The sequence below is a fragment of the Eptesicus fuscus genome, chromosome 9 (genome assembly GCF_027574615.1).
Source record: "Eptesicus fuscus isolate TK198812 chromosome 9, DD_ASM_mEF_20220401, whole genome shotgun sequence".
Taxonomy (NCBI): domain Eukaryota; kingdom Metazoa; phylum Chordata; class Mammalia; order Chiroptera; family Vespertilionidae; genus Eptesicus; species Eptesicus fuscus.
In genome coordinates, this window is record NC_072481.1 from 26,127,823 (window position 1) to 26,153,571 (window position 25,749).

Genomic DNA, 25,749 nt, shown 5'->3' on the forward strand with positions numbered 1-25,749 from the left:
TCCTGTCACCTTGTCACTCTCCCTCATCCTCAACATGCTCTCACTTCCCTCCTTACTTCACTTTTCCATAGTCAGTTATCATTCTCTTACATACACCTTCAATTCCTCTGCTGATCTCTCCCTTATCTGTACTTACTTGACTAACCAGTATCCTGAGTCCCTGAATTTCCACAAACTTCTTTAAAAAAATTTTTTTAATTGATTTCAGAGAGGAAGGAAGAGGGAGAGAGAGATAGAAACATCAATGATGAAAGAGAATCTTTTATTGACTCCCTCCTACACACCCCCTACTGGGGATTGAGCCTACAACCCAGGCAAATGCCCTTTGTCCGGAATCAAACCCAGAACACCTCAGTCCGAAGGCCAACACTTTTTAAAAAAATAAATATTTTATTGATTTTTACAGAGAGGAAGGGAGAGGGATAGAGAATTGGAAACATCCATCAGCTGCCTCCTGCACGCCCCTCTATTGGGGATCAAGCCTGCAACCCAAGTACATGCCCTTGGCCGGAATTGAACCTGGGACCCTTCTTCAGTCCGAGCAGGCTAACGCTCTATCCACTGAGCCAAACCGGTTAGGGCCAGGCCAACACTCTTATCCACTTTATCCACTGAGCCAAAGCGGCTAGGACTCCACCAACTCTTTATCTTAACTTGCATCAGTGATGCCAAACTTAGGTGGAGAAACATCTGCCAACTAAGTTTTACTTGAAATCACTATATTTCTTTATTATTCTTCCACTGTCTTAGATTACTATTTCATACTTTTTCTTCCTCTTCAAACCTATACTATAATTTGTGTCCCATGTCACTCTGTTTATGAACTTTCTATTTCTCTGAGGAAATGGAGGCAGTTATAAGAGAATTTCCAAAAGCTCCTTCCATGACATCTATTCACCTGCCTGCATCTATGCATATACAGCTTCTCTTTTGTTACTAAGGACATATCTGTTCTTCCAGCTTAGGTCATTCCCCTTGACTTCAGTATCAGATCCCATCTGCTCTTCTCCCTCAACAGCAGTTCCAGCAGCAGTTCTTTTCTCTATTGAATCATCAATTTCAACCTCTGCTATATCTATCTTGCCAGGATTTATGTTGTTAATTTTTCTATCTTTAAAAAAGAAATTTTAAGATTACACTTCCTCTTCCAGCTACCACCCCGTTTCTCTCCTGGCCTTTTGGGGTAATTTCTTGAATGAATTGTCTAAATTTACTGTTTAACATTTTTATCCTTGAATACTTTCTAATATGGTGTTCACCCCTGCCAGTTTACCACATCACTAAGTCCAATGAAGCATTTTCAGTTTTCATCTTATTCAATCTAACTTCTTAACTTTGTCTTTTAAACTTTTAACAGTTTTTCCACTTGGTTCTGGTTTACCACACTCTCTTGGTTTTATGTCTACCTCATTGGTTGCTCTTTCTCAGTTCTACTCTAGGACTCTGTTTTTGAGTATTGTCTCTTTTCTATCTACACTTATTCTTTCGATTATCTCATCTAGACTCATGATGGTAAGTACCAATTATGGTTTAAATCCCAAATGTTTTAATTTCTAGACCATTTCTCTCCTCTGAACTCCAGACTTATAAATCCAACTGCCTAGTTATATCTGCTTGTATGTCTAATAGCATCTCAAACTTAACATGTCCATAACTAACCTCCCGATATTCCTAATATTAGGAGCTTTATTTCTTTTTCTGATTCCTTTTGAATGAAGTCCGTTGTCTTCCAACTATATTCTCAGTGTTAAAGGTGGGGAAATGGGTAGTGAATAACCAGCCACCATTTTTTTGAGCCCTTACTATGTATTAGGCATTAGGCTAAGTGCTTTATATACATTGTCTCATTTAATCCTAACAATAACTGTTAGCTCCATTTTATTGGTGAGGAAGCTGAGGCTCAGATTAAATAATATGTACATTGGTCACAGAGCTTAAAGTGATTATGTTGAGATTTATACCTGAGCATATTATTTTAAAGATATAAGTGATGCCCTAGCCGATTTGGCTCAGTGGCTAGAGCGTCGACCTTTGGACTGAAGGGTTCCAGGTTCGATTCCGGCCAAGGGCACTTGCCCGGGTTGCGGGCTTGGTCCCCAGTGTGGAGCGTGCGGGAGGCAGCCAGTCGGTGATTCTCTCTCATCATTGATGTTTCTATCTCTCCCGCTCCCTTCCTCTTTGAAGTCAATAAAAATATTTTTTAAAAATAATAATACTATCTAATAATAGACAAATATGCAAATTGACCGCACCCTTGCTATGCCAAACCACGCCCACCAACCAATCAGGATGAGTATGCAAATTACCCCAACAAAGATGGCGGCTAATTTGCATATCAAGACAGTGTAGAAAGAAGCCAAGAGCTGCAGAAGGGAGCAAAGCTGCGGAGAAGCAAGCAAGCCAGGGGGAGGAGAAGGGAGGAGCGGAGGCGAGGCCGGAGGAGAAGGAAGGAGAGCAGACAGGGCGGGGGGAGAAGGGAGGAGCAGAGGCAGGGCCGGGGGAGAAGGGAGGAGCAGAGGCGGGGACGGGGGAGAAGGAAGGAGAGCAGGTGGGCGGAGTAGAGTGCAGCAGGAAACCCTATTGCAGGATTTTTCCTGCAACAGGAACGCTAGTAAAGATATAAGTGATAATAAATATTGGCCTAGGTGTTAAATATCTAAGGGTTTGTATACCAAGTGCTATCTTAGGCATTGGGGATAAAAAGATGAAGTCAGAAGCCTCCAAATTGATGTACTTGCTTTCATTGTTGCTACCTACATTTTATTCTCCTCAAAAGTAGCAGAACAGCTCTGGCTGGTACATGCTCAGGTGCGGGCTTCATACCCGCTAGAGTCGTGCAGGAGGCAGCTGATTGATGTTACACTCTCACATAGATCTATCTCTCCCTCCCCCTCTCCCCCTCTCCCCTCTCCCCTCTCCCCTCTAACCTCTAACCTCTCTCCTCTCTCCTCTCTCCTCTCCCCTCTCCATCTAGGGCAAAAAGAATCTTTAAAAGTTCCTTTGCAAAAATACTAATGAATCACTGGTGTCATTACTTTAAAATCAGCATATGTTCTAAGGTAGAATAATCAGCATATTTTGCCATCTACTTCAGCTGAGTTCAGAAGAGTCAAATTAACTTGAGCAACAGGTGGGAATACAAGTACTTAACATTTGGCACCTGTGGGTATCACAGTAATAGATGTGTGTAATGGGAAACCTCTGCTGGGGAAGACCCATACAATTAAGAATCGATAGGGTCAGCTTGAAAGCCAAAATTCAGAACTCCATGGAATCCTCAAGTCCTAGTTTGTATGTAAATACTTCCATTTAGAATTGAATGCGATGACATTGCTATTAATTTTACATATGAAAAGATTTTAATGAAGGTCACAGACTAGGCCATGGCCCAGTGTCCCAAGTGGATGTTTCCTTTTTTTTTTTTTTACTACTGAAAAAAAGTCCTTGCAAAGATCAAGTTTTCTACATACAGTGTGAAGGATAATCATGTTTTAAACATGAAGCACTTCTATTATTATGAAGAACCAAGAAATCTGTCAGCAAAGTTCTTGACATAGTTAGGGTAGGTGACCATTTCAGTCCTGGTCCCTGAATGAACTATATCTTTAGTGTTTAATGTGGTTAATAGCCACAGTAGCAAAGGCTTGTTTCTTCTCTTGATGGGAAAAGGAATAGACAAACAGGGCCTAATTTACTCACCAGTCTAATACTGTTGGGAATTGACACAGTTACTAGGTATAAATGATAAACATAGCAAATACATTTAAACAGGACCCACTGGGAATTCAGCTTGGGAGTAGAAGTAAAAGTAAACACGAACATGGAAATTCTAGGTGTATTTTAAATAAGAAAGAAGATAAAGATGAATCCGGATCAAGGAATAATAACATTGTATAATTAAATTTAATTAAATTTAAAATTAAAATCCAATTAATTTCACTTTATCATTATGGTCATATAGGGAATGAGATGTACTCAAAAATACACTAAAGGTAAAAAGACATTCTGAAGAAATTGAGAATTTATCAATTTAAATATTTTATCTTTTAAAGCAGAGGTGTTTTTAAAATATACATATTTTTATTGATTTCAGAGAGGAAGGAAGAGGGAGAGAGAGAAATGATGAGAGAGAAACATTGAGTGGCTGCCTCCTGCACACCCCCTACTGGGGATTGAGCTCCAGGCATGTGCCCTGACTGGGAATTAAACCATGACCCCCTGGTTCATAGGTTGACCCTCAATCACTGAGCCACACTGGCTAGACCAGAGGTATGTTTTTTTTTAATTGCTTTGAAGAGGCATCTTCCCATGACTTAGTATGTCTCTGGATCTCACATCTAGTCTCACTTTCATGCGTTACTTTGATTGATTTTGGTTGATGTATGGGTTTTGGTTGATGTATGATTACACTGGTGCAGTCATTTTGGAGAGTTAGACATCATTTTCAAAAATTCAGTAGGACATTATAAGTTTCTCTTAGATACACACAGTCATTGGATTTAACTAGAAGAATCAATGGCCATTTATTGCTTCAAAAAACTTATATGTGCCCTTGTGGAAGGCCTCCACCCCACCCTCATCAACTGCATTCCCTTTGACTACCTACTACCGACTACCTGGGAGGTCTCTGTGCTGCCTTTGATGTAGATCACCCACTGGCTTCTTGGCCACCTTATCTCCTCTAGCCAACCTGGGCCTTGGGCCCTGCCCAACTTTCCTCAGTGCCCCACTCTGGAGCCTTCCATCTTCCAGAGCGCCTGAAAGGCACAGGGATTGGAGCTGAGCTTAATCAATTCCCTAAGCCCTTTCCTGTTCCTATGGACCCTGGCTTCCTTCCTGCATTTATGAGCGCCCCCCCCCCCCCCCCCCGCCCTTTACGGGACCTTGCTGCCCTCTTGACACATTTCCCCCAGATCTGTCTTCCTCCCAGCAGTAATCTTTGTCGTTATCCCTCCATCTTCCAGTCATCCAAGCAAACACCCTCCCTCAACCTCTTCCTTCATCTGCCAGTCATCCAAGCAAATACCACCCCCGCACCCCAAGTCTCTTCCTTCAGGTCAGCCAGCCCCTATCCTGTCTCCTAGCCTCTGTCTCTGGAGGTGTCCCCAGTCCTGTGAGTCTCTATGAATTATGAGTCCCAGCATTTGACCCTCAGCCTTGCTGTCCTCTTTCTCCTTACCTGCTCCTCTCCAAAGCCAAGCAGATCTCCAGCTGGGAGGGCAGCTAACAGCCAAAAAAAGGGAGGAGGGGGTAGAAACCCACATGGTACCGCTCAATGTAGTGATGGTCTGTGGTATTGCTACAGTTTAAAAGAAGCCAGATGTTTAGAATCCTTTTTTCAAGTGATGTCTATGAACTTAACTCTCCCAAAGATAGGCCTAGGTTTACATGAAATATAGGCTTGTTAACTATAACTCCTACCTTTCTCCTACGTTAAGGGTGCATGTGACAGGAATCTTTTATATGGATAATTAAATCCACTTCAATTCCATTTTGAAAAGACATTTACCAGTTTCAGTTTTAAAAATATATTATTATAAACAAATTATTTGTATTATATCTCAGAATGGATCAGGAAAATTCTAGATTGAAAACCTCTGTTTTAGATTGAAAATATTTCAGTTATGTCACTGGCCAGAATACTAGTTTACCTTGGTAGCCTAAGCATGAAAATAACGGAGGAAGAAAAATATACTTTACCCATGATCTCTTATGCCACTATTGATGTTTAGTTGGTTGATTATCATGAAAGTCTAATAATTGCATCTACTCTTGTCCCCACAGTTCATTTTTTACAATAGCTAAGGTGATATTTTTTTAAATAATAAAATTAGACATTTTATTTTGACATAATTTTAGACTTACTTGTTATTGTAAGAAATAATAGACATGCCTTTCAACCATTTAACATATATTCATTGGACGATTTTACTTGGCACTGGGGATTCAAAGATAAATAACACAAAGAAGAGGAGCAGCAGAGAGCAGTCACACAATGTGAGATTTAGGGGAGAGGTCTGAGCTGGAAATTAAGAGTTCCAAGTCATCAGCATTTGAAATCAGAGAGTGGATGAGATTTACTTTTTCAGAACTCTGGAAATTACATAATGGCTTACCACAATCTTAGGAGGTTTTAGTCAAGAAAAACAGATGAATTTCAGTAAGAACAGCAAGCTTGGTGGCATTTTAACTTTCCCTGCTTCCCACCTGTCCCCTACCAACTTCACAGTAACCTTGACAACAACTTTGAAACTCCGGTAGCTGTAAAAACCAGCAGCCTAGCAGCCACTTAAGAAAGCAGCAGAGCCCTGACTGGTTTGGCTCAGTGGATAGAGCGTCAGCCTGTGGACTGAAGGGTCTCAGGTTCAATTCCAGTCAAGGGCATGTACCTTGGTTGCAGGCACATCCCCAGTAGGGGGTGTGCAGGAGGCAACTGATCAATGTTTCTCTCTCATCAATGTTTCTAACTCTCTATCCCTCTCCCTTTTTCTCTGTAAAAAATCAATAAAATATATTTAAAAAAAAAAAAAAAGAAAGCAGCAGAATGGTCTTGGAACTCTGCAAAAGCCCATCCCCAGAGACTTGTCGCTCTTTGACATATCTGGCAATTTTCTAAAAAGCTCCATTCTCAGGACTTGTCTTTATTTGACTCAAGAGTTTACTCTGGCCCTGGCTGATTTGGCTCAGTGGACAGAGTGTCAGCCCGCGGACTGAAGGGTCCCGGGTTCGATTCTGGTCAAGGGCATATGCCTGAGTTTCAGGCTTGATTCCCAGTGGGGGGCATGCAGGAGGCAGCCGATTGATGATTCTCTCTTGTCATTGATGTTTCTATCTCTCTCCCTCTCCCTTCCTCTCTGAAATCAATAAAAATAGATTTTTTTTAAAAAGTTTACTCTGCCAAAACCTCTGTCTTGAGAATATGTGTCAAAAAAAAATTAGTGATAACTTATTAACATGACAGTTGTCTGAGGAGGCATTACTAACTAGTCAGGTTAACAAGAGATTGGTCAAAAAATTAAGAAGAAAAACTGGGATAGGGGACTTTGAAAACCTCTGATATATTCCTAGGATTCTGGAAAGTAACATGCATGTACAGGACTATGTGTCTACTAAGGAATGACCTGAGAAGGCCCTAATCCCTCACCTCTTGTTTAACTTGGGGCTCTATACAACTAGGAAATTAAGGGCAAAGTTGTAAACTGCCTACTGATATGTTGAAAGCATGCCCCCCTAACACAGTGGTCGGCAAACTCATTAGTCAACAGAGCCAAATATCAACAGTACAACGATTGAAATTTCTTTTGAGAGCCAAATTTTTTAAACTTAAACTTCTTCTAATGCCACTTCTTCAAAATAGACTCGCCCGGGCTGTGGTATTTTGTGGAAGAGCCACACTCAAGGGTCCAAAGAGCCGCATGTGGCTCACGAGCTGCAGTTTGCCGACCACGGCCCTAACACAAACACAGCTGCTTGTCAAAAGCAGAGAGACCTACTTGTTCAAGGCATTTAAACAAATCTGAATATGTTGAATATGTAGCTGACCATTAAGCAAACTGAGCAAAGACTTATAGTGGCCACACATGACAAAGTATATAGACTTTAACAGAATTATTCCAGGAAAGTCACTAAATAAATAAATAGTAACAATAACAAACCCTAAAGAGATGGGGGAATCAGATATCCAAAGTTGCCACAATATATTATTTAAAATATCCATAAACCCTAGGGAGAGGAACCATATTTAAGAAGAAGAACAACAAAAATTGCCCAGCTGGTGTTGCTCAGTGGTTGGGCATCAACTTATGAAACAGGAGGTCCTGGTTTGATTGCAGGTCAGGGCACATGCCCAGGTTGCAGTATCAATTCCCAGTAGGGGGCCTATGCAGGAAGCAGCCCATGGACAATTCTCTCATTATTGATGTTTCTTTCTTTCTTTTTTTTTTTTTTGTTAATCCTCACCTGAGGATATTTTTCCATTGATCTTTTAGAGAGTGGAAGAAAGAGGAAAGACAGAGAGAAACATGGATGTGAGAGAAACACATTGATTGGTTGCCTCCTGCACGCGCCCCGACCATTTATAATACTGAAGCAATCATGAAATAGATTATGTTCTTTACATTCTGCTTATTAAGACAGGGACATGATAAAGTAGAGAGAAAGGACCTTTAGAGGTTTTATTCTCCTATTTTATCTATACTAATAAAAGGGTAATATGCTAATTAGACCAGGAGACCTTCCAGACAAAGCGGGGCTGAGGCAGAGGCAGTTAGGGGTGATCAGGCCAGGAGGGGAGGGCAGTTGGGGGTGATCAAGCCGGCCTGGGAGGCCAGTTGGGGGCAAGCAGGTCGGCAGGGGGGGCAGTTGGGGGCGAGTGGGAGGGGCAGTTGGGGGTGATCAGGCCGGCAAGGGGGGACAGCTGGGGACGAGAAGGCTGGCAGGCAGAGTGGTTAGGGGTGATCAGGCAGGCAGGCAGGTGAGCAGTTAGGAGCCAGCAGTCCCGGATTGCGAAATGGATGTCGACTGCCGGTTTAGGCCTGATCCCACAGGGAACGGGCCTAAACCGGCAGTCAGACATCCCCCGAGGGGTCCCACATTGGAGAGGGTGCAGGCTGAGCTGAGGGACAGCCCTCCCCACCCCCCGTACAAATTTCGTGCACTGGCCACTAGTCAATATATAAAAAAAGCCCTAGAAAATTTTACTGATTTGCCCAGAGGTTGTTTTTGTTTGTTTGTTTTTTAAGATTCCCATAAATAGTGTAAATGAAAAAGATATATAAGTGTTTCAGTTTGAAAAACTCACCCACAATATTTTTTCCTTATTTATATGAAAAAATGATATGTTAATATAGCATTTATATTTAAAACAGTTTCTCAGTTGTCTTCCTCTAGCCCTACTGGCAGCAAGGGTAAGCCCTTTGTTTTTCTATCTGTAATTGGAGCGACTTGAATAAGATTGAAAACAAAATAAAAAATGGGGAATATGATGGTATTTCAGCTGAAAATGACCTGAAGTTAGTCTACATAATTTGACTCATTTAGATAGTAGCAATGTTCATGAGTAATTTTTTTTTAACTGTACTAAAATGTTTTTATCATGTTGGGACTGCAGTGGAACTTCTTATAGTATCTGTTCTCTTCTCTGTTTAATATTTTCGTATATAAAATATTTCATTCTATAAAACTCAGCCATTAGGTCATCGAAGAAAATTTTATCTAATTCTTGCCTCACCAATTATCAAAATGGAAGCTTTATGTTATACAACAAAGTGTTCAGGAAAGTCACCATTTTCTTTTTTACTTACTCATCTCATTTTTGATAGATTGCAAAGGTCGACTGCAAGGAAATATTGGACATCATATGTAATCTGGAATCCGAGGGTCAGGATAACACAGCATTTGTTCTTTGTACGACTTACCTTACCCAGCAGCTCCAAACTGCAAATGTATATTGTTCTTGGTAAGTATATTTACTTTTTATTTCCTTTATTTGTTAGTGCATAGTATAACATTTAGGGTTTATGTAAAACATTGGTTTGTTTCAAATTTAAAGTCTAAACAAATTAAATGATGACTTGTGAATAAAATTTTGTTTATAAGCTAACCCATTTAATTAATGATAGCATTGGTTTAATCTTTTCTGAAAGAGTCAAAAAATAAAGGGTAAAAAGTTTGAGCTTATCTTTGTCATCCCATAGAAGGTTGTTTGTTAACTCTAATATGTGCCTTTTTCTTTGAAGGTAAAACTATGGCACTATGAAACATATTGGAGTTAGGTTGTTTTCCTTTACGTTTATTATATCTTCTGTAGTCACTTTTCTCCTCTTATGTGGAAACCTACTCATCTAGGTTTTTAGATCAGACTTGCACTAGAGAAGGTAATCCATTTGAATAGTAATTTCTTTCCCAACTTTGGTACTATATTGCAGAATTGCATTATTTTGGTTTTAATTCCATTTTATATCTTGTTTGCCTCCTGAGAACTTAGTTGTTAAAAAGAAAACAATAGGTGTCACCCATGGTTCTTTCATTCTAACTGTATTGAGTCTATTTAGGTCAGAAGACAAACCTGATACAGATGAAACCTCTAAAATGCAGGAGTCTGTCAATAATAAATCAGATTAGTGGTATGGGTAATGTTATAGGAGGTTAGAAAAAGATTTTCACTGTACACCAGTGTTTAAGAAAAGTATATGAGCTTTAATTCAAAGAATAGATTGGATTTGTGCATTACCTTAATTAGAGGAGCCTTGAGTATTTTAGAAACTAAAGATGCCCTGAAGTTGAAATGAGCATTTTGTTTATAGAAAAACCTAATAAACCCTTTTGTACACGTTAGCCTTCATCTCCCTTTGCAGTGTCTGTGTATATTTGCATAATTTTATGTTATTAGCATTTTGTATATCACTATATTTCTTTTTGTTTACTATTTTATGTAGAAATATTACTTGAGTACTGTAAATTATTTCACCCACTCATAATAATCATTTCATAGATGAGGTAGGCAGTGGAAGATCAGAGAGATTAGAGAGAGAAGTCTTGTGATTGCCCAAGGTCTCGAATTTTTGACTAATTCAAATGGCAGTCTTTACCACCAAGTCCCTATGCCAAAGTTATGTGGGATAGGGGCTTAAAATATATTTTGTAATCATTGTGGATGATATCTAAAAAATGATTAAGAAGCAGTGAGGTTTTTTGTTGTTCTAGTTGTTGTTAATCCTCACCCAAAGATTTTTTCCCATTGATTTTTAGAATGGAAGGTAGGGAGGGGGGCGGGGGAGGTAGACGGACATTGATATGAGAGAGAGACATCATTGCCTCCTGCAACCCAGGTACGTGCCCTTGACTGGGAATCAAACCTTTGTCCATCTCTGACCACTGAGTCACACCACCCAGGGCGAAGCAGTGAGGTTTTTGATTACTAAATCAAGTAGAGGTGGTTGTTTTTTATGCGTTAGAGCAGGGGTCCTCAAACTTTTTAAACGGGGCCAGTACACTGTCCCTCAGACCGTTGGAGGGCCGGACTATAGTTTAAAAAAAAACAAAAAACTATGAACAAATTCCTATGCACACTGCACATATCTTATTTTGAAGTAAAAAAACAAAATGGCAAAAATACCCAGTGGGCCGGATAAATGTCCTCGGCGGGCCGCATGTGGCCCGCGGGCCGTAGTTTGAGGACGCCTGCGTTAGAGATTAGAGATTTTTACCTTCAGTAAAACAGATGTATTCACTTGAAGAACAAACTCTTATTTTTCTTGTCACAGTTAACCTCTGCCTCTAATGAAAAACTATCTGCTAGTTATAGTTAGGTTTTCAGTGCAAAGAATACATTAAATCACATATGGATGTGTTATAAACTATTTTTAAAACTACAGTCAACACAGTTCTTTTAATAACCCTGATACAGCTTCCCTTTTATAGTGACCCATACTTTTTCTTTCTTCTCTTTACTCTGCTACCATTAGCCCTTCTAAGGATGTTAGTGGCTCTAGGATTAGTACTGTTCCCTGGAGCAGGAAAGGATTAATAGGGATTTCCCTCTTATTGGCCTCCCAAGGAGCTATAATGAGAAAAGAAAATCTTAAAATCACTTCACATTTTGTTAAAAGTAAGCTCCTTCAAAGCAATTCAAAGAGAAATATAATCTAAAATTTAAGATTTTGGAAACTTTTTTTTACCCTTCTATTGTTTTACAAAGACTTTTTTTAAAGTGGTATTTTTGACAAGAGATATTTGTAAAAATATGACAGTAAAGTTGGGTATGATAATAAAAGCAGTCACTTAATTTTAAACATTTATTTTATTGACTAGAGAGAGAAATTTGTTGTTCCACTTATTTACGCATTCATTGGTTGATTATTTTTTAAAAATAAACTTTTACTGATTTCAGAGAGGAAGTGAGAGGGAGTGAGAGTTAAATATCAGTGATGAGAGAGAATCATTGATCAGCTGCCTCATGAACACCCTGGGGATCGAGCCTGCAGCCCCGGCATGTGCCTGATGGGGAAGTGAACCTTGAACTCCTGGTTCATAGTTCGATGCTGGCCAGATACATCATGACATTCCAAAAAATGGGATGGAGAGGTTTATAGCAGATACCAGTTGCTTTAAGTGTTTTACCTTAATTTTTTGTTTTATAGGGAATTGACTCTCTTTTGGAGTAAACTGCAAAGAAGAATTGACCCTTCTATAGACACTTTCTTGGAGCGCTGTCGTCAGTTTGGTGTCATAGCTAAAACACAGCAGCATTTATTTTGCCTCATTAGAGTTGTACAGACTGAAGTGAGTAATTTATGCTTTTTATGCTGATTGTGTTGGAGGGAAGAAATGAGGGGGGAGATAACTCTCAGGCAACTCCTTTTAAATAAGGAAAAATGAGGAATATTGGGGTTTAATACAGTTATGAAGTTGGACATATCTTAACTGTTTCTGAAGATTGACCTCCTTTCTTAATGGAATATAGTAATTTGATATGATAGACCATTGGAGGAAAGGAAGATTGTTTCTTTGCTGTCACCTCAATCACCCTACATCTGCTTTTCCTAAAACAGTGTTCTATATTTTTTGCAAATTAACATAATAATTATAAGGCATGTTTGTTTGCAAATTAACATAATAATTATAAATGAAGAAAATATAATTGCATTTCCAGCTTCTTGAAGATGTAATGATACATTTTTCTGGGATATGGAGTAATAGAACAGTTCCAGAATCAAATCGACACAAATTATAAACTTCTGTGCAAATAGGAAATAAGTTAGATATTTTTAGGAAGTAAATATTTCCAAAAATGAATTGAATTGCCATATATAAAAACTGTGTTTTTTGAGTTAAGCCTTATAGATATTCAGGGTGGGGCAAAAGTTGTGAGTATGCAACATACAGTTCATCTTGTATTAATTATTACGCTATTTTCCGTATGAACAACTGCAAACCTACTTTTGCCTCATCCTATATGCTATGACTACTAGCCTAGAGGTTTGAGGTGAGTCTTACACTATTCTCTATTTTGTTTTGTTTTTATTATCTTGTCATTATTTAATTCTTCATATACCCATATCTATAATGGGTATGTTTTATGGGTTACTTCAATTGTCAGAAGCAAATTCATGGTCAAATAAGTTAGGTGATAATTATTTCTAACTGGTAGCCCATTTGCAGGAAGAATCCTGCAAGCGGCCGCTACGGCCAGGTGCGCTGCCGCCGTCGCCGCCATTGCGGCCGCTGCGCCTGCACCCTCGCGCCGCTGCCGCCCACCCTGCCCCGCCCCGCCCGGGCTTTCCCTCTGGCAGCCACCTTTTCACTTTTCCTCCCTCTTCCTTCTAAGTTGTCTTCAGTCTTCACTCCTCCCTCCCTCCGCATATGCAAATTAACCACCATCTTTGTTGGGTAATTTGCATACTCGCCCTGATTGGCTGGCGGGCGTGGCTTTGGCTAGTGGGTGTGGCTTGGGCATAGTGAAGGTGTGGTCAATTTGCATATTACTATTTTATTAGGTAGGATGACTGTGAATGAAGTTGTGTCTCCTATCACAGAAAGAACATGTTCAAATAGTTATAGAACTTACCTTATTTTAAAAATTCAGTGTTACAACTGGCCTTTTAAAATTTTTGTTTTTTAATCTTTAAGGAAAATGTTATATTCTATTGCCGCATAAAAAATTACCACAAAGTTAGCACTTAAAACAGCACTCATTTATCAGCTCACATTTTTGTAGTACAGAAGTCCAACACAGTGTGGCAAGGTTCACTGCGTAGAGTATCACAAGGCTGAGATTGAGATGTTTGGTCAGGCTGTTTTTATCTGGATGTGCTGTAGAAAATCTGCTTTTAAGCTCATTCTTAACCTTTTGCACTCGGATGTCGAGATTAAAATTACTCTTTGAATGTATCAATAATTTGAAATATTAAAAAATCCAAATAAATAAGTTTGTGTGAAAAGAAACTCCAGTTTTTTATTCTACTGCCGTGCTTTGTAAAATCTGAGTTATTTAAAAAATTAAATCCCGAGTAGAATAAAGGAATCGAGAAAAAAGCAAGCGAGTGCAAAGGGTTAATTGTTGACTATATTCGGGTCCTAATTTTCTTGAAGGATATCAGCCATAGTCTGTTTTCAGCTCCTAAAACCTCCCTCATTCCATGCCTTTATTTTAAAGCCAGGAAAAGCACTAAGAATCCTCTTCCTTCAAAACTGACCTCTTCCATCTGACTTCCAGACTTAGATTTAAAGAGATCAGGTGATTAGGTCAAGCCCACTTAGGTATTCCATCTAAAGATCAACTGAATTGGGATCTTAATTACATCTGCAGAAGCCTTTTGCCATATAACATAATACAATCATAGGAATAAAACCTCATCATATTTACAGGTTCCATTTACACTCAAGGGAATGAGATTATACAAAGATGAGGGCCTTCTTAGAATCACTGAGGATCTTCTTAGAATTCTACTTACCACAAGAATTGCTAGAGGATTAGGAATAGTGGGTTTCTAACTCGGACCCAGGAATTTGATGTACATCTGTATAACCTGAACCCATTTCTCTTAATCCCAGTCTAGGATACTTTTTACTATAACCCTATTTATGATATTTGGTCTAAAGAATAGAAAATATGGACTGGTACATGGAAGGGGAGTGAGCGTAGAATTTCTTTCAAATGGAGAAACTTGTTTCTAGCTTTTTAAAAGAGAGAGGCTAACCTAACCTAAATCAGTTTTGATCTAGTTCTGTGAATGGTAGAAATTCCATAATAGTAGTGGTCTAAAGAAGATAGAAGTTCCTCCCTCTCTCATGTAGGAGATAATCCAGGTAGACAGGCCAGGGTTGCTTCAGTGGCTCCACATATCGGAAACCCAGATTCCTTTTGTCTTCATCAATAAATAACTTCCATCTCATATTCTAAAAATTATTCCAAAGTGCTCTCTCCAGCTTGGGAGCACACTCAGAACTTTCCCTCCCCTCCCCCTTCGTGGCCCCCCCCCCCCACACACACACATTACCTTTGCCTTTCTCTCACCCAAGCTCCAAAGGCCCTTCTTTTGCTTCTGTAACTTGTTCACTGAGCCTATGAAGCCCAGCTGGCTCACTTCGACTACCTCTGTAACTTTCTAAAAAAACTTTCTCTTATGATTTGAATAAATAAAAAGGGATCCGATCCTAGCTATGATGTCTCCATTCCAGATAGCAAGAAGGGAGGTGGGGGACAAAGCATACTCTGACACACCTTTCCTCATTCCAGACACACACACACACACACACACACACACACACACACACAGCCACATCTAGCTGCAAGGGAGGCTAGGAGATATATTTATTATTCTGGGTGACTTTATAACCAGATAAAAATCAGGTGGTCTGGGTTTTTTTTTTTGTTTTTTTAAATATGTTTCTATTTATTTTCAGAAAGAGGAAGGGAGAGAGAGAGAGAAACATCAATGATGAGAGAGAATCATCCATTGGCTGCCTCCTGCAATATTGAGCCTGCTACCTGGGCATGTGCCCTGACTAGGAATCGAATCATAACCTCCTGGTTCATAGATGGACGCTCAACCACTGAGCCCACTGGGCCAGCAGGTGATCTGTTTTTGTAGAAGAGAAGGGGAAAGGATATCAGGAGACAACTAGCAACCAGTCAGATAGCCCTTGGGATGGAAAGGGATAATGATGCTGAAAAGTTGGTGTGGGCATTAGGTCTGTTGCAGATAGCAACAGTGTATAATGGAGAAGGCCTTGTCACAGTACCTCTTTATTTTCTGGGCTTCAATTTTCTAGAAATAAAGAGCTTAAGACAGATTATTATTTAAAGGTGTTCAGAGTAGTTAAATTTTAATTCTATGACTTGAGAAAGTCATAAATGGAAGGGATTACTTTAGAGAATCCAGGGTCTCAAGACTTTCAAAATAGTATGACAGAATTAATGTAGATGTCGTTATATTTTGAAGTGGAAGGTATAAGAAGAGGGATCATTTTGAATCCAGTTCATTTGATCATGGGGCCCTTTTGGTGAAACATATGGTACTACTGTTTTGTAAAACATGTGTGATTTGTAAGGATCATACACTTAGTTTGCAGCAGAGTCAGGACTAGACAAATCTTTTTTTTTTTTTTTTAATTTTTACTTATTATTTGTTGTTAATCCTCACCTGAGGATATTTTTCCATTGATTTTTTTTTTTTTTTTAAGGGATAGTGGAAGAGAGAGGAAAGACAGAAATATCAATGTGAGAGAAACACATCGATTGGTTGCCTCCGACCAGGGCCAGAGCCCGAGGAGCCTGCAACATGCCCTTCATCAAAATCGAAACTGGAACCCTTTGGTCTGCAGGCCGACGCTCTATCCACTGAGCCAAACCAACTAGGGCAGGACTAGATCAATCTTGACAAATTGCATAATGTGATATCAGAATATCATTTGTAAATTAGAGCACAGATGACTTGGAGAAAGCCAAGTAAATTTTTAAATCATGGTTTCTCAACAAATTATTATTACTTAATGTCTTTTGGAACACCCCCTTTTTTAAAACAGCCTAATCTTGTTTATTAAATGGTAAAATTTGTGAAGTCAGTGTGAATACTTAAAAAACACACAAACCAACACCTAGAAATAACTATTATACATTCTGAACAGATATGTCAAGCAATTACTTGTTAAAGGATTGGTGAATAAATTAGAATTAGGATGTGGAATGTGGATCTGAATTTAGAAGAAATTGATGGACATGCATAAATTAAACCAAGAAGCTGAAGGAACAAAGAGTGGCTTGGCATATTGTATTGGATTAAGGGCACATGGGATATAGCAAAGTCAGTTAAGTTTTGGAATCAGTTTATGCTATGAAGTGGTTAAGAACTCAGGCTCTGGAAAAAGATTGCTTTAAGTTTAAATCTTTGCTCCTCTGCTCACCAGCTAGTGCCATTGGGCAACTAACCTTCTGAGCCTTGGTTTCTTCATTTATAAACTGAGGATAATGTATGCTTATTTAGAATAGTGCTTAGGATATATTAAGGGTTCTGTAAATTTATGGCAATTACTTCTTTGTGTTTCCAGCATTTTGAATGGTGCCCAACATTGGAAAAAATAGTCTAGCAGATTAATTACTGATTTGAACAGTGGAATTCATCCTCAGTGTTTTTTTTAACATATTTTATTGATTTTTTACAGAGAGGAAGGGAGAGGGATAGAGAGTTAGAAACATCGATGAGAGAGAAACATTAATTAGCTGCCTCCTGCACACCTCCCACCGGGAATGTGCCCGCAACCAAGGTACATGCCGTTGACGAATCAATCCCGGGACATTTCAGTCCGCAGGCCATTGCTCTATCCACTGAGACAAACCGGTTAGGGCTATCCTCAGTTATTTCACATGGTATTCTGTTGAATATTTATGTGCCAACATTGTAGTAATTTATATTATCTTAATTCAGTTTTATTACAATGCTAGGAAAATCTAATATTACCACTACTGTTATCATTCTACAGATGAGGAAACTGAGGCATAGAGGAGTTAAGAACTTGTCACTATAGTGAAGCTGGGGTTTAAAGACAGTCAAAATCCAACTCGAAATTCTATGCTCTTAAGTAATGCATTTTAAGCTACTCTGTCAATATGATCCCACTTTACTTTGCTCAGATTATTTTCCCATTTCATTTCAGCCCCTCCTATAAAAAAGTCATCTTGCCCCTAACTGGTTTGGTTCAGTGGATAGAGTGTCGGCCTGTGGACTGATGGTCCCGGGTTCAATTCTGGTCAAGGACACATGCCCTGGTTGCGGGCTTGATCCCCAGTGGGGGGTGTGCAGGAAGCTGTCCATCAATGATACTCTCTCATCATTGATGTTTCTATCCCTCTTCATTCCTTTCTAAAATCAATAAAAATATATATTTTTTAATTTAATGTCTTTATTGTTCAGATTATTACAATTGTTTTTCCTTTTTCCCCCTATAGCTCCCCTCCACCCGGTTCCCACCCCACCTTCTGCCCTTACCTCCCCCCCACTGTCCTCATCCATAGGTGTATGATTTTTGTCCAGTCTCTTCCCATACCCCTCACACCCCTTCCCCCCTGAGAATTATCAATCCACTCCCATTCTATGCCCCTGATTCTATTATATTCACCAGTTTATTCCGTTCCTCAGATTTTTAATTCACTTGATTTTTAGATTCACTTGTTGATAATTATGTATTGGTTGTTCATAATTTTTATCTTTACTTTTTTCTTCTTCTTTCTCTTCTTAAAGAATACCTTTCAGCATTTCATATAATACTGGTTTGGTGGTGATGAACTCCTTTAGCTTTTTCTTATCTTTGAAGCTCTTTATCTGCCCTTCAATTCTGAATGATAACTTTGCTAGGTAGAGTAATCTTGGTTGTAGGTTCTTGCTATTCATCACTTTGAATATTTCTTGCCACTCCCATCTGGCCTGCATAGTTTCTGTTGAGAAATCAGCTGACAATTGTATGGGTGCTCCCTTGTAGGTAATTAACTTTTTCTTTTGCTGCTTTTAATATTCTCTCTTTGTCTTTTGCCCTTGGCATTTTAATTATGATGTGTCTTGGTGTGGTCCTCTTTGGATTCCTTTTGTTTGGGGTTCTGTGCACTTCCTGGACTTGTAAGTCTATTTCTTTCACCAGGTGGGGGAAGTTTTCAGTCATTATTTCTTCAAATAGGTTTTCAGTATCTTGCTCTCTCTCTTCTTCTGGCACCCCCATAATTCTGATGTTGGTACACTTGAAGTTGTCCCAGAGGCTTCTTACACTATCTTCAAATTTTTGGATTCTTTTTTCTTTTTGCTTTCCCGGTTGAATGTTTTTTGCTTCTTTGTATTTCAAATCTTTGACTTGATTCTTGCGTTCCTCTAGTCTGCTGTTGGGTCTCTGTATAATATTTTTTTATTTCAGTCAGTGTATGTTTAATTTCTAGTTGGCTCGTTTTCATATCCTCAAGGGTCTCGTTAAATTTATCGGCCTTTTCTAGGAAATTCTTGAAAAACCTTATAACCGTGGTTTTGAACTTTATATCGAGTCATTTGTTTTCCTCCATTTCTTTCGTTTGTGATCTGTTTTGTTGTCTCCGCATTTTTGCTGCTTCCCTGAGTTGGTAGGGTGGCTTTGTCTGAGGCCACACAACAGGAGCTACAGTGAGAACTACAGTTTTCTCCTCTTTGCTTGGGGTTTGGAGGTTTTGGAGCTGTCTGACCAGAGCTGCAGTTTGTTAGGTTAAGCTGCGATAGGGCAGGCCATTTATATACAAAAACCACTGCGTGGAGCTTGGGTGGGTTTGTAGATTGTGCGGGGCAGGGTCTCAGGGAGTCACTAGGCTAGGGCGTGGCAAACAGTGATGGCTGCCAGTCAGCCGTCTCTGCATTTCCAAGTCCCCGCGTCCTGCACCCCGGCGCAGTAAACAATGATTGCTGGGCGCACCTCTGCAAGAAAGTCACCCTCACTTTCCAACCCAATGGCAGACAGTCCAGCTTCTCCCTGTAGGAGTTTGGGTCCCCAGCGTTTCCCCAGAAACTGGAGTTCAGAGTAATCGGGAGCTTGTCTCCCTTTGGGTTGAAGAAAGCAGTGCACCCAGACACCTGCCGCCAGCCCGATTCGCACACCTCCGTACCTCAGCTTTTCAGTGCTTATGCATGTCTCAATGCTCTTTTCTCTTTCCACTCAGCCAGCTTTCCCGTGGTTCTGGGTGATAGACGTTTTGTCTTTTAGTTGTAGTTTTGAAAGTTGTGCGAGGCAGCAGTTTAGGTGTTTACCTATGCCGCCATCTTGGTTTCTCCCCCAATAAAAATATTTTTAAAAGTCATTTTGTATGCATTAACCTTTTATCACAAATTATCAGATACTTTTCCTGATTTTTTTTTTTATTAGTTTCTGAGAACCTAATGCTATAGGGAGATTTTTTGATTTCTGTTGTTTTTCCCATGGAAAGCTTGAGATTCAGTACATCTATAACTTTAAAGTACTAATTCTTTTAGGAAGACATGAGGAGAACGTTTATTTTAGCCTTGAGGTTTTGAAAATACCCAAGTATTCATAAGACATGTGTTTTTTACATTGAATTAAGTCTATGTTATACTCACTCATACATGTGTTTCTTCTTGCACCCATTTATTTAAGCCCTATTCTTTTTGTTTTTAATTTCTTTGTTGATAAGGTATTACATATGTGTCCTTATTCCCACCCCCCACCCCCAAGCCCTATTCTTTATACCCAACATAAATTCTTTTTTTAATCCTTTGGTGACCTTATTTATCCTGAATTCCTTTGAATTCATGTGCCTTTATTATGTTTGGCACATAGGTTAATTCCTTGAGAGTTAGGGATGCTTTAATATGCAATTTATACAATTTTCTATAATAAATAATAACTCTCCTTCCCTGCTTTCCTTGTAGGCACAAGATGCTGGTCTTGGAGTATCAATTTTACTATGTGTCAGAGCTCTTCAACTCAGATCAGCTGAGGATGAAGAAATGAAGGCATCAGTTTGTAAAACAATTGCTTGTCTTTTACCAGAAGATTTAGAAGTTAGACGAGCCTGTCAGCTTACAGAATTCTTAATTGAACCCAGTTTGGATGGGTTTAATATGCTGGAGGAACTGTATTTGCAACCAGATCAAAAATTTGATGAAGAAAATGCACCAGTTCCAAATTCTCTCCGATGTGAACTCTTATTAGCTTTAAAAGCTCACTGGCCTTTTGATCCTGAATTTTGGGACTGGAAAACTTTAAAACGACACTGCCACCAACTTCTAGGACAGGAGGCCTCAGATTCTGATGATGATCTAAGTGGCTATGAAATGTCTATAAATGACACAGATGTTTTAGAGTCATTTCTTAGTGACTATGAGGAAGGTAAAGAAGATAAGCAATATAGAAGAAGAGATTTGACAGATCAGCCCAAGGAGAAAAGAGATAAAAAACCCATTGGTTCTTCTGAAAGATACCAGAGGTGGCTTCAATATAAATTTTTCTGTTTGTTATGTAAGCGGGAATGTATAGAGGCCAGGATTCTTCATCATTCTAAGATGCACATGGAAGATGGAATTTACACTTGTCCAGTTTGTATTAAAAAGTTCAAGAGAAAAGAAATATTTGTTCCTCATGTGATGGAACATGTTAAAATGCCACCAAGCAGAAGGGACCGTTCTAGAAAGAAATTACTGTTGAAAGGCACTCAAAAGGGAATGTGTCCCAAGAGTCCCTCTGCAGCCCTGGAGCAAAATCAGTCATCGAATGAACAAGCCAAAGGAGAGGCTCATGAATATGTCACATTCAGCAAATTAGAAGATTGCCACCTGCAAGACAGAGATTTGTATCCATGTCCTGGCACAGACTGTTCCCGTGTGTTTAAGCAATTTAAGTACTTAAGTGTACATCTTAAAGCTGAACACCAAAATAATGATGAAAATGCCAAGCACTACTTGGATATGAAAAATAGGAGAGAGAAATGTACTTATTGTCGACGACATTTCATGTCTGCATTTCACCTGCGGGAGCATGAACAAGTGCATTGTGGTCCTCAACCTTATATGTGTGTATCTATAGATTGCTATGCTCGGTTTGGATCAGTGAATGAACTACTTAACCATAAACAAAAACATGATGATCTGCGTTACAAATGTGAATTAAATGGCTGTAATATTGTTTTCAGTGACTTGGGACAGCTTTACCACCATGAAGCACAACACTTTAGGGATGCATCTTACACGTGCAACTTCGTTGGCTGTAAAAAGTTCTATTATTCCAAAATTGAATACCAGAATCACCTCTTAATGCATAATGTTGAAAGTTCAAATGAAGATGTGAAGAAATCAGTGAAACTTGAGGAGCCTGCAACAGGTGAAAAGCCCCATCTACTTGACCAAACTGATAAATCACATTTACCTGAGGACCTTTTCTGTACAGGATCAGCTAGTTCTCAAATAGAAACTGCAGAAAATCTGAAAGAAAACAGTGACAGTAATTCTAGCGATCAGTTAAGTCATAGCTCTTTAGCTTCCATGAATGAAGAGTTAATTGACACATTGGATCACTCTGAAACCATGCAGGATATATTATTATCTCACGAGAAAGTCTTTGTGTCCTCCAATTTAAAAGAAAAATGTCCCAGTGTAAGAGTTTGTTTTGATGGGACTAAGTTTACCTGCGGTTTTGATGGCTGTGGTTCCACGTACAAAAATGCAAGAGGGATGCAGAAGCATCTACGAAAGGTACATCCATATCATTTTAAACCCAAAAAGACAAAAGATCTCTTTCCCTGTTTGGGTAATGAACACAGTCAAACAACTGTAAAGTTTGATGCAGAGCCTAAACCCAGCTCAGACACAAACAGTGACTCCCCAGATGAAAGTCTCGATCACAATATTCATGCTAAATGTAAACGAGAACATCAAGGTTATTCTTCAGAAGCCTCCATTTGTGCTTCTAAAAGACCATGTACAGAGGATACCATGTTGGAACTTCTGTTGCGCTTGAAACATTTAAGCTTGAAAAACTCAATAACACATGGATCTTTCTCAGGGTCATTGCAGGGGTACCCATCCAGTGGTGCTAAGTCTCTTCAATCGGTTTCATCTATCACAGACCTTAATTTTCAGAATCAAGATGAAAATATGCCAAGTCAGTACCTTGCACAGTTGGCAGCTAAGCCTTTTTTCTGTGAGCTTCAAGGATGCAAATATGAATTTGTGACCAGAGAGGCTTTGTTGATGCATTATCTTAAAAAGCATAATTATTCAAAAGAAAAAGTCCTCCAGTTAACCATGTTTCAGCATCGATATTCTCCATTCCAGTGTCATATTTGCCAAAGGTCATTTACAAGAAAAACACACCTTAGGATTCATTATAAAAATAAACATCAAATTGGCAGTGACAGAGTGACTCACAAACTATTAGATAATGAAAAATGTGATCACGAAGGCCCATGCTCAGTAGACAGGTTGAAAGATGATTGTCCTGTCGAACTAGGAGGTGATCCCAGCAGGAACCCTGAGAAGCCACACTGTCATTCCAAAAAGGATGAATGCAGTTCAGAAACAGATTTGGAGTCATCTTGTGAAGAAACAGAAAGTAAAACATCTGATATTTCATCACCAATAGGTTGCCATAGAGAAGAGCAAGAAGGAAGAGAGGGGAGAGGTAGCAGGAGAACTGTTGCTAAAGGAAATCTCTGCTATATTTTGAATAAATACCACAAACCATTCCATTGTATTCATAAAACTTGTAACTCCTCATTCACCAATCTAAAAGGCTTGATTCGCCATTACAGAACTGTACATCAGTACAACAAAGAACAGTTATGTTTAGAGAAAGATAAAGCAAGAACCAAAAGGGAACTTGTCAAATGTAAAAAGATATTTGCTTGCAAATATAAAGAATGTAACAAACGCTTCCTGTGTTCCAAAGCTCTTGCTAAGCACTGTACTGACTCTCATAATCTAGACCATATTAAAGAGCCTAAAGTGCTTTCTGATGCTGAATCTGCAGCACGGTTTTCCTGTAACCAGCCTCAGTGCCCTGCTGTTTTTTATACGTTCAGCAAGTTGAAGCACCACTTGATGGAACAGCATAATATTGAAGGAGAAATACATTCAGATTATGAGATTCATTGTGATCTTAATGGCTGTGGCCAGATTTTCACCCATCGCAGTAATTATTCTCAACATGTCTATTACCGACATAAGGACTATTATGACGATCTGTTTAGAAGCCAGAAAGTGGCAAATGAAAGGCTACTAAAGAGTGAAAAGTTATGTCAAACAACTCTCGCTCAGGGGCATGAACATCAGACTACCAGGAGGTCATTTAATGCTAAGGCTAAAAAATGTAGCTTAATCAAAGATAAGAAAGCTCCAATAACTTTCAAAACAAGAGCTGAAGCCCTCCATATGTGTGTGGAGCATTCTGAGCACACACAGTACCCCTGCATGGTTCAAGGATGCTTATCTGTGGTGAAGTTGGAGAGTAGCATAGTGAGGCATTACAAACGTACCCATCAGATGAGTAGTGCCTATTTAGAGCAACAGATGGGAAATCTTGTCATTTGTGTTAAGTACGGTACCAAAATTAAGGAGGAACCCCCTTCTGAAATAGAGCCCTATATTAAAAAAGAAGAAGATGGGAGCTGTGAATCAGAGCACATAAAGCACAGCCACTACCCACGTGACCATAGCATACCTGTCCAGAGCACTGATTCCCTTCATCCAGGTGAAAGGGATGAAGGTCAGAAAGGATGTACAGAAAACAACCAAGTATTTGAGGCAGATACCCTGCTTTACAGAGGAACTTTGAAATGCAGCCATAGTTCAGAAACTAATTCTTTGGAACAATGTAATATAGTTCAGCCTCTCCCATGTAAAATAGAAAATTCCATACCTGATCCTGATGGAACTGAAAATGGGACTTACTTCACGAGTTTCCAGCTGCCTTTACCAAGGATCAAAGACTCAGAAAGTGGGCAGCAGAGTTTAGGGCAAGAAGACACTGTAAAAATTTCAACCCATGTCCCAAAAGAGAATTTTAGGAAGCACCCACATCCCAGATCATTTGATTTGAAGACTTATAAACCTATGGGATTTGAATCTTCATTTCTGAAGTTTATTCAGGAAAGTGAAGAGAAAGAAGATGATTTTGATGATTGGGAGCCTTCAGAGCACTTAACATTAAGTAGTTCTTCACAATCCAGTAATGACTTAGCAGGGACTGTTACAGTAAATAATATGGTGAATGACAACAACCCTGAAGTTGACATACCTCATTCTTCCAGTGACTCTGCAATTCATGAGAACCTGACTGCAATCCCACCTTTAATAGTAGCTGAGACAACAGTTCCTTCCTTGGAAAACCTGAGGGTCGTATTGGACAAAGCATTAACGGACTGTGGAGAGCTTGCCTTAAAACAGCTTCATTATCTTCGGCCAGTGGTTGTCCTTGAAAGATCTAAGTTTTCCACACCAATTTTAGACTTGTTTCCAACAAAAAAGACAGATGAGCTTTGTGTAGGAAGTTCCTAAATAGCAATTTTGTTTTCAAAACAGATTGGCTCCAACACTGCAACATGGGGACAATTGCCAACTCGAACAAAGGCTGAGAACCAGCCATACCATTGTTTAAGGTAGATTAGGCTGTGTATTTACATGAATGTATAATATCTATGTCAGCACTATCAGCTGAGTCCATTAGCTCTCCAGTTGGTTTATTGATTGGGTTTTTTTGTTTGTTTGTTTATTAAAAATAAGAAATGGAACTGTACTCTTGTTTGGTGCTAATTAATACATCAAAAAATATATTTGGGCTTCCTTTTTCAAATTAAGTGTGCATGATTGTATATGGAAAAAATACTAAGATCCCAGGGTGGGAGGGCTAGGGATATGGAGTTCTTACTTGACTTGAATGTGCACCTGAGGGTGCTTTGTGTAATATATTGTACACTACAGCATCTTATATTTTTTGAGTTGAGTTTCAATAAATTACAATTTTTCACCCATTTCTTGTTTACTCTTAAAGAGTTTTCATCCCACACATAAGCTGGAAGTGCACTTGTATTTTCTGGAATGTGCATTTCTATTTTTAACGAGTCTATTCAGATCAAGCTTTTTTTTAAAGTGACTCTTGTCTTAAAATTTTTTGTGGAAAGAACATTTTCATATTGAGTAATTAGCTTTGGGAGTTAAAATAGCTCCCACAAGAGGATGTCGGGGTAGAAAGGAGAGGGTATGCCAAGGAGAACATGAAGGGCACAACAAATTC

At 39.2% G+C, this 25,749-nt stretch overlaps 1 protein-coding gene across 1 annotated transcript in view; it reads left to right on the forward strand.

Moving 5' to 3' along the window:
- RLF (RLF zinc finger) overlaps window positions 1-25,251 on the forward strand; it is a 62,402-nt gene extending 37,151 nt beyond the window's left edge. Inside the window, exons 6-8 of the mRNA XM_008151187.2 lie at window positions 9,321-9,457; window positions 12,141-12,282; window positions 20,394-25,251. Of these exons, the coding sequence (XP_008149409.1) occupies window positions 9,321-9,457; window positions 12,141-12,282; window positions 20,394-25,013 (4,899 nt within the window). The 3' untranslated portion in view covers window positions 25,014-25,251. The remainder of the gene's footprint in view (window positions 1-9,320; window positions 9,458-12,140; window positions 12,283-20,393) is intronic.
- The last annotated feature ends 498 nt before the right edge of the window (window positions 25,252-25,749 follow it).